Source organism: Callospermophilus lateralis, chromosome 7 (genome assembly GCF_048772815.1).
Source record: "Callospermophilus lateralis isolate mCalLat2 chromosome 7, mCalLat2.hap1, whole genome shotgun sequence".
NCBI lineage: Eukaryota > Metazoa > Chordata > Mammalia > Rodentia > Sciuridae > Callospermophilus > Callospermophilus lateralis.
In genome coordinates, this window is record NC_135311.1 from 114,147,836 (window position 1) to 114,161,385 (window position 13,550).

The window sequence follows — 13,550 nt, forward strand, 5'->3', positions numbered from 1 at the left end:
GGATGGTTTAAGCATAATGGATTTTTTTTTTTTTTAATCTGTTAAACATTTTGAGGTGTCAACCTAAGAGGTTATGGCATATTTGAAGAAGTCTGATTTTTAGTACTGCTGAATTCTGGAAAGGCCCAGATGAAATGCCAAAATGTTTGGTTAAGTAGCACAGGCAACATGAGGTACAGTCAGAGAAACAAATGCCTCCATGTGCTGAAATTAGAGTCCTGAGCATAGAGTAAAAAGAGAGTCTTACAAAGGGAAAAACCACCCTGACTTTATTAAATCACATTTCACTGAAACTTGTAACTGATGTTGCTTTACATTAAATCTGAAGTGGAAGAGTCTGGTTCACTCAAATATTATTGTGCAGGTACAATATGCCAGACGTTGTTTTAAGCAGATGATGTCATAACATAGTAGAAGTCTAGTAATCAATGGAAGAAAGATTAAAAAAACACTCTTTTTATTCTTTGCCCCATACCCCAAACCAAAACTGAATGCCTCAAAGTAATCAATCCTCTTTAAACCTCTGATAGACTAGATGTCTAGGTGCTAAAACTTGGTCAATACCACAATCTGCATTTTTGACAAACTTGAAAAGTAAACCAGTAGGTTAAAAATAAAAGCCCAAGGTAATAGTAGCACATAGCCAAGAGGTGGCAATGACTCAAGTGTCTATTAACAGATGAATGGATAAACAAATGTGGTATATACATATAACAGGATATTATCAAGTTTTAAAAGAAAAAGTTCTGTAGATGTGTTTCCCAAAAATGTGAATATACTTAATGCTACTAAACCAAACATTTAAAAATGAATAAGATAGTAAATTTTATTATCATTATATTTTTTAAATATTTATTCTTAAGTTTTAGGTGGACACAATATCTTTATTTTACATTTATGAGGTGCTGAGGATCGTACCCAGTGCCTCATGCATGCTCTCTACCATTGAGCCACAACTCCAGCCCTGTTATTTTTTTTATTGCAACTATCAACTAACCAATCAATCAAAGCTCAACGGGATACAGAAAAGTTAAAGTGTTGAGCTTAAACCTCTCTGGCCACCTGCCTGATCCTGAATTTATGTCTCTGAGCCCAAGCTAGTGCAGACTTCTAAATGGGCCAATCCTGCCATATTGCCAGTTTTCTATCAGACTGATCCTCACACCAAAACCCAGTAAGCTTAACCATTAGATTATCTTCCCAATTTTTTAGAAAAACATCCCACTTTTGACTTTATAATGCCATTGTTCCCTCCACTCTCTTTTCTGAGACAGTACAAATAAATACCACCTTGAGACTGCTGAAGAGAAACAATGGTTCTTCACTGGAAATCTACTCTGAACACAAGCCACTGTGAAAAAACCAAGCCAAATTCCACTGCTGAAAACCCCTTATGTAAATAAACACCACCCACAGGTATATTTAGAATATGAAATAAGTTTTTTAAAATATATTTTTAGTTGATGAACCTTTATTTATTTTTATGTGGTGCTAAGGATAGAACCCAGTGCCTCACACATGCTAGGCAAGCATTCTACCACTGAGCTACATCCCTAGCCCTGAAATAAGTTTTTTACCCTTGAAGTTAGTGGGTATTTATCACAGTGGGAAACTAGTTTGTTCTTTCTACTTACCACTGAGCCACAACCCCAGCCCCTGGTTTATTTCTTTTGTTACCTGTTTTCAGTCTGTCAACAGAACTCATGTTCCCTGAGTACTACTGGCATACTACTGGCCCCACAAAATTCAGCATAGCTACAATAAGTGCAAAATATTTGTTGAGTAAATAAATAAGGGGACCTTGTTTTAGCAGAGACTAAAAGCCATTAAATCTAAGGAATTGCAATATTAGCTCCACATCAGTAAGGAATTCAATACTGTCTCTGCCCTTATGCTAATACCTCTAGGGCAGGAATGACATATTCAACGGAGGGAACTTCTTCAGTATTTGCTAAAATAATACCAAATGGAACAGTCTTCATTAAGAACATGATCCTGTACTCTGAAAATACTCTAACTCTAACCTGTTTCACCTTCTACTACCACTCTCACACCCGGACTGTCGTCCTACCCCAACTTCCACTACTCATGTAGGAACCTTTAACACTCCAATCTTCTTGCTACTCCTCTAAACAAAAAGCTTTCTGCTCTAAGCCTCCATTCCTTTACAGACTCCTTCTCACTGCCCAAGATCTATTGTCTCATCCTTTTAATCTGATGAATGCTTATTCATATTTCAAGATGCAACAAACATGTTGGCTTTACTTGATGCCTTCCCTAACTCAACCAGCAAGAAGCAAGCACTATGACTTCTGCACTCCCTCAGCACATTGCCTTTTACTATTTCAGGAGTCATCACTATGCCCAAGTCAGTGAGTATTTAATAAATACTTATTGAGTAAATTAGTCTGGCTGTAATTACAAGGTTGGATTCTTCTAAGTCAGTGGTTCTCAATAGTGGATGATATTAGCCCAAAGGGACATGTGCCAATATCTGGTACATTTTTGGTGGTCACAGCTTGGAGAAGATACTATTAGCATCCAGTGAATAGAGGCCAGAGATGCTGCTAAACATCCTATAGTACACAAGACAGCCCCTCACAACAAGAATTATCTGGCCAAAAATGTCAATAATGCTGCTATTAAGAAACCCTGATCTAAATGCATTTTTTTTTCAAAAATTTTTAAATATATATATATATATATATATATATATATATATATATATATATATATTTTAGTTGTTGACACATCTTTATTTATCTATTTATATGTGGTGCTGAGAATCAAATCCAGTGCCTCACACATGCCAGGCAAGGGTGCTACCACTAAGCCACAGCCCTAGCCCCTAATACCTCAAAAGAGTGTCTGCCTCACAACCAATTTCTTAAATAAATTGTCAATTATTTCCCCCAAGTTCTAGAAATTTACAGGGCCACTAAATTAGGCAATAAGAAATGAACTATTTAAAAAAAAGAAGAAGAAAGCAATGAAGTATATCAACTTCACGAAGGTAAGATCCCTGCTTTTCTCGTAAAAGATATATCTCACGTCAGACAACAAACATCCAAATCAAAGTACCCATCACACACCCACAAACCTAAAAAACACCACTAAGATGATATAGGACACACTTACAGCTACCTTACCTAAGGTAAGTGATATTTTCATTTTCGCATACAGGAATGTACTATGTCAGGAATGTATGATGCCTTTGTAAATATGCTTGAAATGAAAATGTTTTAGTCTCAAGTTTTTTTAAATCATCTTTAGAAGCTTCTCAATTTTCCTTACCACTGTTAAATTCCGGATTTCTTCCATAACACGAGGCCAGAAGGACTGGAGGCTTTGCTGAGCATCACTGCTACTAGTACCACCAAACCCTCCTTCTGTGGACATTTCGATAACTGAAAACACACAGACATGAGACACATTAGAAATTAATAAAGTCAGACTTTTTGTCCATGTTAGTAATTTTTCTCTCTTTATAGATGTTTTCACTAATTTTTCAGTCTGATAAGGTATATACTTTGTCTCTACTAGAGATTTCTGGCACAGATTCAAATCTTAGCAGAAAAAAATAGGAGGAAAGTTTTCCCTTCAGTTTAGATTACATTACCACAAGAGAAAATCAAAGGAGCTCTAATTAGAAAATCAAAATATAAATCAAGACCTTTAACTTCTCGTGGGAGTGGGGAAAGGACTTTGTTGCCCTAGTCTACTATACTTTCAAAGCTTTTTCAAGTTCTCCATGGTTTCCCAAACTTCAAGTCATGGCTTGCAGCAGATATATTAAGGGTCCCCAGAGATTAATATGGAAAAAAATGTTAGCCCCCAAATCTTTTAAAATAAGAACCAAATTTATTCTTTTGTTTCAGATACTGGAGCCCATTTCTCTGAAGTTACTGGTAATTATTATTACTTCTAATCTAAGGCAAATCTGTCTCAAAGGCATAAAAGTGCAAAAGACCATGTCAATAACTAAGTGGGTGACATGAAGTCTAAACTGAAACTACCTACTTCCTATATCTTTCCTGACGAGAACCTTGCTTTTTGGCACAAAGCCAAACATAACACACTGGCAAACAGAAGCTTTAAAGACAGTTGAAATAATGGTGAATTAAAATTAGCATAAAGAGAGACAGAACTTACATTTGGTCAAGTGTTTTGTGATAAACATGAATCCCCCCATTAGTTCTAACTGTAGATAATATTGTAATGTCTTTAAAAAATTATGGAGGGAAACAAGAAAAAAAAATCTTCCAGATTGCTTAAATGCTTATCTGACAAACAGTTAAATGCAAGTAACAGTGTAATTAGGCACAAAGAACGAGAAACTTGGTGATCTCCTAAGAATTTCTATTCCAGAGAATTATTTGAAAAGGCTTAACATGCCAGTGACAGAATGCTGGCAGAGAGCTATGTAAGTTGTTTAGAACTAATTCTGAGTGACTGAAAGAAAAGGCACCAAAGCTAGGTATCACATGATCAAACGTGTCACTTTCTAGACTCCATGTGGATGCATGCTAGGCAGATCAGTTTCCATCAGCAGAATGAAACTGAAGACTGACAAATCCAGGTTTAGCCTAAAAGGATGTTCAGTTCACAAAAATGTTTGTCTCAGGTCTCTGACCTCCCTCCCCTTTTCCTTCCAAAGAAAATGAGAGAGGAAAGAAATGGAAGGAAAACAGAAGTATAATCTTCAAAGCAGACTTCACTCTGGTATAATGACATTAGTGGGTGATGATGTAATGGGAAAAGGTTTGGAGCCAATTTTTGGTGCTGGAGGCCTATAAACAGCTCTATACATCAACAAGAACTCTAAAGTATCTGGGAAGCAGTATGTTCTTGGAGTTTCTGGAAGGAGTTAAAGGGAAGTGTTGAATCACAGTTGGAAATGACTAGATAAAATCAGTGATTGTATAAAAGTGCTTCTTGAATTGTGTACCTTTGTGATGTATTTGGGAAGAGATCAGAGGACAACTGAGTATTAAATAATCCAGTGAGATTCCCCTCAATTCAGCTCTCATGACATTTCCACTTATTAGCACATACACATGATCTATATACAACTTAAGATGCATTTATAAGAAAAAATTCAAGGTAATCTAGAGAATATTAATTTATTTTTATTAATAGTTTTCTATAAGGTATTCATGACAATGAAGAGAGTGATAAAAATCTAAACTTTTTAAATGGGCAAATAAAAAATCTTTCTGGAAATGAAAATTATGAAAAAAAGCTCAAAAAAGAATCTAACCTTTCACAGCATGGGTCCATGGACAGGTATGATCTTAGCACAATCTTCCACACAAACTGCTATACAGTTAAAGGAGGAAGATGCACTGTTACCAATGTGACATCTTTGTACATTCACTAATGATGGGTAGGTTTAAATGGAGTACAAAGGTCTGTAAGATTTAGAAGTTTGGTAACAAGGTGTTTTTTTTTGTTTGTTTGGTTGTTTTTTTTTGGTGTGTTTGTATGTGTGTGGTACTGGGGATTGAACTCAGGGGTTCTCAACCACTGAGCTACATCCCCAGTCCTATTTTGTATTTTATTTAGTGACAGGGTCTCAGGAGTTGCTCAGCACCTTGCTTTTTGCTAAGGCTGGCTTTGAACTAGAAATCCTCAACCACTGGGATTACAGGCATGCGCCACTGCACCCAGCTGTAGTAACAAGTTTCAGCTGTCCTCTGATCTCTTCCCAAATACATCACAAAAGTATACAAGAAGCACTTCAAGAAGCACTTTTATACAATCACTGTTCGGTTTGCTTTTACATTTTGAACTGCTCCAACTCTGCATATGCCGCAAGGTCAGTCCATGTAGTCAACAGATCACGAATGAATCTTTAGCTGGCTCAAAGTCACACATTGTTGCAGTGGAGTTGTGGCCAAACAAAAGTTATCAAATATTTCTTAACTAGAAATGTATTAAATGCTAAGTTTTAACTTGAGAAGATAGCAGCAAAAAATACAAGTCAATAATAATGCCTCTTATATTTTATTCCATCAGAGGAGTTGAGCACTGAAGACACCAAGAGACAACCAGGCCCACCACTCTGCATGGGGCCCAACTCCTCTTTAATCTCTGTTTCAACCCCAGGACTCTCCAGCTTAAATTTGAGTGCCTGTCTCTCTCTCTCTCTCTAGTTCAGAAAACTGGCTTACAGGAAAGGCATTCTTTTCCATCATTGGACAGATCTGGATGTTCTTCTTTACATTAAGTTTAATTTACAAGGTAAGTTACATCTGAGCTTTGCATTTAATTACAGTCTTTATATTTTTTTCCATCCAGCCACACTTTCTTTATTCCTTCTCCTTTTTTTTTTTTTTTTTTTTAAAGTAAATTCCTGATCTCAAAAGACAAAAGTACTCTCTATTTAGGACACAGATCCTCCCATGGGGGGTGGGGGAAAGATAAAAGATCTGAAGCATGTTTTCTAGCATCTTTGCAGAGATGATTAGTAATGTCTCTTGGAAGAACATAAGTTAATTGTAAATTCCTGGAAAAGGTGAGTCCTTTTATCAAAAGGCTTTTCCTAAAGATCCCTTCAGTGCATTGAGCTTTAAAACATTAGACCAAGCCAGGTGCAATGGCATGTGCCTATAGACCCAGCTACTAGGAAGGCTGAAGCTGGAGGATTCCCTGAGCCCAGGAGTTTAAGACCAGCCTGAGCAACACAGCGAGACCTCATGTCAATAAAAAATAAATAAATAAGCCAAGCAATGTATTTTATGAAAAACTAATTAGTGTTCTCAATATTCTCTCACTGAGGTCTGATTTAACATTCAAGTAATAATGCCTAATTGAAAACACAAAATAATTTTGCTGGCCAAAGACACCAACAAGTTAAAAAATATGAAGCAATTTTAAATGCCATTAACTCATTAATTGTAACGAACCGATTTTACTACAGAAGTAGCCAATTTATAACATCAGTGGCCCATAGAAAATGTGTTGGGTTCATCTGGGTGATGAAAGAAGGCATGCATTTAAAAGTTACAAGAGATTTATTAAGGATTATTTTCATTCCATGTTAAGTCACTATCTCTACCACTGGGGAAAGCTATTTATATATAAAGTTGACAGTACACAAAACGGTCTTAAGACCATGCCACATTAGCTTAGATCACTCTTATGAAAAATGCAATATAGAATTTCCCAACGTTAGTTCATTTTTAATGTTCAATTTATTATTCATGTTCACTAATTACTTTATAAATCCTTGAATAAGACTGTTTAACTGTTTAATAATGAGGTAAGAATTGAATTGAATGGTTGTTGCTGAAAGTAATCTCAGTATCTGTTTTTTAAAAGTTTGCTTTCCACAACTAGACAGGGAAGAATCAAAGTCCATAATGAAAAGGTAGTTTCTTCAATGCTCAGCTCAACTACCATTTCTCTACACAGTCTTCTTTAAATATCCCTACCTGCAAGTGGTCCCTCCTTCTTGTGAACCTTCAAAGTCCTTGATCTGCTGCTCTCTTTCTGCCCTCATGCATAACCTTGTATGATCATTTTGTTTATGTCTATATCCCCTCCTGGTATACAAGTTCCTTTTTTTCTTTTTTTGCACTAAGGATTTAACCTAGGGGTACTCCACCACTGAGCTATATCCTCAGACCTTTTCATTTTTAAATTTTGAGATAGGGTCTAAGTTGTTGAGGCTGGCCTCCACTTACAATCCTCCTGCCTCAGCCTCCTGAGTCACTGGGATTACAGGTGTATAATACCATGCCTGGCTCTGGTGACCAAACCAGAGGATAGGATCTGAGTACGATTCATCTCTGGATCCCCCACATCACCTAGCACAGTCTGATAACTACCGAGTAAAGGGCAAGGGAGTCACTAGGTACAGCCACTCTGAGAAAAAGGGCAGCTTAGAAAGTTTGACCCCAAGAGAGACTTACTGGGATTGCCTGAACAACCAAAGGAAGTGGTCATAGAAACTGTTATAGGAAGCTCAGAATAAATGAGCGTCTCTCTGAATCTTTAAATCAAGAAGGACTATAATCAGAAAGCCGCCTGAAGCTGACTTACTAAAGTGGATTTAAGATAAAAGGGATGACAGAAAGAACCATATACATACATATACACATGTGCAAGAAGGTCCTAGAATTTGTAAGGCAGCTTCAAAGGCTGGAAATGGCTGGGCACAGAGGTACACGCATGTAATCCCAGGAACTTGGGACGCAGAGGCAGGAGGAGCAGGAGTTCAAAGCCAGCCTCAGCAACAGTGTGGTGCTGAGCAACTCAGTGAGACCCTGTCTATAAATAAAATACAAAATAGAGCTAGGGATATGGCTCAGTGATTGAGTGCCCCTGAGTTCAATCCCTAATACCAAAAAGAAAAAAAAAAGAGAGGCTGGAAATGGGGTGTGTGCCATGCCCAAGTGTAAGTCTTCTGAAAGCCAGAAGTTCTTCAAAAAGGTACCCAGGATAGATGGGCAAAGTTAGAAAAATTAATGACAATGGGTTAAGTAGGAGGAAGAGATTAAATACTAACTACCTCTGTCTGGCTATTGATTAGGAAAATGAAGAAAATAATGAAGTAAGATGATTCAAACAGACCACTTAAGAGTGGGTAATCTAGCTGGGGTTGTAGCTCAGCGGTAGAGCGTTCACCCAGCACGTGTGAGGCACTTTGGTTCGATCCTCAGCACCACATAAAATTAAATAAAATAAACGTATTGTGTCCAACTACAACTAAAAAATAAATATAAAAAAAAGAGTGGACAATCTAGTTATCACTCTAATATCAGTTGCTCTTCATCATTTTTCAAGAAAGAAAAAGAGATATAACAGTTTTTATAATATCCCCAAAGTAGGGTTTTGTTCTTAACAGGTACCATGCTCATCAAATCTTCCCTTAATGATATGCCTGGGTACAGAATAGGATGTACCAAAATTACCAACCTTATAACATACAAAGAAATTAGGCTTTACTGCAAAAATAAACTTGGTTTCTAAAAACTCTGTACCTTTAGGTTTTTCTATTCCTTGGCATGTACTTCATTCTCTATAGCAGAGTCCTTTATAATATGCCTAAATCTACAAAACAGCTCTCTGAAGTAATTAAAACCAAATAGATATTGTTTGCATCACAATAACTGTTCAAGGAAAGAAGACCAAAGGAAGCTCCTATAAAATAAAGTCCAATTCTTGACTAATGCTGCTCTTTATATTAAAGTACCCATCCTGGGCAACAAGTTTTACGTAAAAATAATATTCTCACTGTTAAATGCAAACAAATCTTAGCCCAGGACTGACTGGGAATCAATCCTAAGTGCTAGTACCATCCTTTCCTCTTAATATTTGCCTATCCAACTTGCAAGGCTATAACAAGCCTTTAGGCTATGAAGTGTTACCATTCCTGTATGTCAACAAGTATTTCCTTATGTTCAAAGTACTTATCTTCTTAATTCTCTTTTTTCTGAGCTGAATTTTGAATAGTCTTCCTCTGTAATTGTCAAAAGCATTTTATGTTTCAATACTATTCAGGTATCCAATGATATTATTAGCTCTTCATTTGAATCAGATAAAACTATTGAGATGTTATCTTTAAAAAAGTGAATGAGAGATAAAGAGAAAAGAATGTTAATATGAATAAACAGGTGGATAAGGAAGAAAGGGGGACAGGATTTAAGCTAATTTGGGTTTGTGACTTTAGACATTCTTCCAAACTACCAAAATACGTGAAAAATAAAATTGAGGACTGAGACACTCAAAACAAACAATTCCACCAACAATTTGATGTTTATATAGATAGAACTTAGGACATATGCCATTAGCAATCACAATGGCTAGACAGCATTTCAAACCTTAACAAAATCAACCTCAAGATGACAATTTCAGAAGGAAAAAAAAAAAAACACTGCTCTGGAAATTAAGACCTATGTTTGTGCACTGGCCTCCTGCCAACTAGTCAGTGGTCCTGGGCCCATCACTCTTCTAAGCTGCTACTTCTAAAATTGTGTAAACTGAACACATATATTTTAGGGGTCTCTAATGGCCTAGTAAGAAAGTTTTACTCACTTACTACTTGAATATGCAACACATGAATGGATACAAGGGAAAGCAGTGTGACTAGAAAGAAAAGAGGATGCAATACTCTTTTTATTTAAGCTCATATAAGGTTTCTATTTAAGCTAGAAAGCTCTAAGCCTAGTGCCAGAAACCTTATTACTTACATTCTAAACCCTTACATACCTGGGCACCAGCTGGTCATACTGGCAGGCTATTATATAGTTCTCATCCCAAAAATGAATAATGTAGTCTTACTTTCCCCAGCTCTGATTAATACCCAGTTCAATGTTTAAGAGTTTCCAATTCCATGAGGCCAAGAATGAAGCTGCTTTTCACTGTACCTACTGGATACCCCTGCTTCCTCAAAGACTAAGGACTGGAACTGGCTGACACTGTTCTTCAAGATGTGTTCACAAGGACATTTTCAAACTAGAAACAGAGCCTCTTTTCCTTCAAAAACGTGTTTCTGTTCACTATCTACTACAACAGGGGCCAAATAGCACAGGTGTGATATAATAAGGAGGAAATAAAGGCACAGTAACTGGTATATGCAACACTAAGTGATAGAAAGGCATGAACAGAACATTTAAAATTTGTTTTTATGGAACAGAAAATAGTATGCATACATCTTACTTCACACACTTTATTCTTCATGATTTCGTGAATACTCAAATTCAAATCATTCTTACACATATGTCAGCAATAAAACATGTTTATCAGTATTATGCAGGGTGGTATACAAGGACCAAATATTTAGTGAAGCATTCTAAAGCAGGATTCAAAAAACTACAGCCCACAAGACATATGTGGCCATAGTACATGACATTTCCCTGGAATACAGCAATCCTCATTAGCTATGAGTTACAACAGAAACCATACAACCTGCAAAATCTAAAATATCATCTGGCCCCTTAAAGAAAAGGGATCATATAATATTTAGAACCCTGTTAAGTGTTTTATTTCATATTTACTAATGGGGAAACTGAGCACCGGAAGTTGAAAAGTGTGCCTTGATCACACAACTGTTATATGGCTCCCCTATCTCCCGCCATTAACAGTGAGCTCAGCCAACATCCTTTGCCCCACAGAAATAAATCTGAATTTCTTTGCCCCTCCAGTCTAATGAGAGTAAATACATTCTTGCAGGAAGAATGGAGAATAACTGGTTTTTCAGGCCCCAAGACTGAAAGGGAACTCTAACATGAGCTAGAGATAGAAACAGGGCCTGTAGCCTAAGTTAACTTGTATCCTAGAACAAAGAGCCATTTTGCTTCCTTGGTTCCTTCTGAGGTTTACAAATAACCTCTTGCTTGGTTTCTGGCAGTATGCTGTGTTTGGGTGACCAGGAAAAGTAAGAAGTGTAATTCTGAAGAATGTTTTGAAAATGCCAACTAAAGAGGTTCAGAATTTACAAACTACTTGCCACATAAATAACCCTCAATTGGTCTTTACTTAATTCGGTCATAAATTTATCAAGATCATTCTAATTTTTATACATAAGGCTGAGAAATGGGTGCCTTAAGTTACTACTTGCTTAAGGCCACAATATAGTAAGTAGTGAAAACAGCAATATAAAGGCTCTAAAATACTGTTCTTTATTTAGTATAGTTAGTTCATTCTTACTTTTTGCAGTTTTAAGGTGATGTATATTCAAAGTGTTCAGAGAGTAGAATGATCTTAGCTGAAATCACTGACTTAAAAGTCCTTAGGCCAAAAGATATCCACTTGCTCCCAACATCCCTCTGGCAATCACAGAAGAGAAGTGCTAATGACACTATGCCCTATCATATAAGCATCCTTCCCCTATTTCTCCTTTGTCTTTCTTTCCACACACTGCCACTCTTTTATCCTTTCCATTTGCATGATTTTAGCTGGATCAGCAGTACTTCTGAATACTCCACTTTAGGGGGGGGGGGCAGAGTTCAAGGTTAAATAAACTATCAGATCTGGGGGTCTTCCTCTTTGGCCAACTATATGTTTATGATATTGAGCAAATCACTTAACTTTTTAGGGCCACTATTCATCAATCACAACACACAAACAGGACAATGCATGTCAGAAGGTCTCAGAAAACACTGAGCTTTATAGAAATGTCAGATGGCATATCATTATTACTGCTCAGAATTGGTGGATAAGACTACTTTTGGCCTGAACAGTCCCAGGTACAGTACCAAGCCTAAGGACTTGCAGCAAATGACCCAGCTAGCTTCTTCATCTCTCATTGAAATTACTTGCTTTCTTTTTAATCATTTAATAATTTAAAATAATTTAATCATTTGTATTTCCTTTAAAACACATTTCAGATACATGAAAATACTAATACTATTAAAACAGAGAAAGATCTTCTCTCATCTTTTTTATAAATATGAAATAATTTTAAAAGTCCCTTAAACTACTAAATTTAGAATGAATGTTCAAGTTCCATATAAGCAAAGAACTAAAGCTGAAAATGAGTGGGAATGCTTCAAATTTAAATCCCTAGGAACATCAATGATCAGTAGCTATGGAGGTTTTTTCCCTCCAGAATAATCCAAAAACATTAAAATTCTTAGAAATGATTCTTTTGACACCTCAAACTTTCATAAACCAGAAGTATATGGATGTTTTGTCTTGTAGAAGATATGGAAAAAGTGGAGTTCAGGGCAGCTCCCCACCCTCCTACCTGGTCCTACCATCCAAACAAAAGATTCTGTTTTGAGCTTTGACTAGAGCTCTGTTGATTCTATTTCTCCAAGATTCTGAGGTAGGGAAAACGTATCCTGAAAAATTTTTGAGACCATTTCATGAATTATAACCCATGTTTAAGGTGTTGGGGGGAAATGCATTGGAAAGAAGTTTGCCTTTAAGTACAATCCTAAGAAAATTAAACATTTAGTAGTGAAAGCTCATTTTTTTTTTCCTCCCCAAGAAACCATTCCTGGAATCTAATCTAATCTATTTCAAAAAATAAATAAATAAATAAATTTTGTTTCTTTCTGTAAGTAGCATTTTCAGACTTGTATCATATTATGATTTTGACATATATTTTAAGTCTAAAATTTCCATACTCATATCTTCTCCCCAGTTCTTACATAACTGTTTCTGGCACATCCTCAAGGCAAACATGACTTACACATAGTGGGGTTTTAATGCACATCTACTAAATGACCAAACACAAGCTCCTCAAGAACTATTTCAAGATCTCACAAATTCTTAGCCTCACTCTGTGTTCTTTTCTTTGAAATTTGCAAACAGGGACATTCTTAAGTACCTGTGTTCAGTTGTACAGCAATCTCTGTACAGAAATCCAATGGAAGACTAAATGAGTGGGGATGGATAGAAAACATGCTCTACTTTAGAAAATGTAGCACAAATATAGATCATTATCTAATATGAGGCTGCACTGGAAAATAGAGAATTATATCAGTGAGTTAATCATTCTAAAATCTGTGGGGAGGTAGAGAATTCTCAATTAAAAACCTGGAGGGTGTTACAAGAATGTCAATATGAGCCTAGTTATATTGATTCAGCTGTATAGA

General features: G+C 36.4%; 1 protein-coding gene across 9 annotated transcripts in view; it reads right to left on the reverse strand.

The window, feature by feature from the left end:
* Positions 1-13,550, reverse strand: part of Nfyc (nuclear transcription factor Y subunit gamma) — a 63,198-nt gene that overhangs the window by 26,058 nt on the left and 23,590 nt on the right. For all 9 annotated transcript variants that reach the window (XM_076860650.2, XM_076860654.2, XM_076860649.2 and 6 more), the window contains one exon: positions 3,295-3,407. In XM_076860650.2, coding sequence (XP_076716765.1) covers positions 3,295-3,399 — 105 coding nt within the window. In that variant the 5' untranslated portion in view covers positions 3,400-3,407. The remainder of the gene's footprint in view (positions 1-3,294; positions 3,408-13,550) is intronic.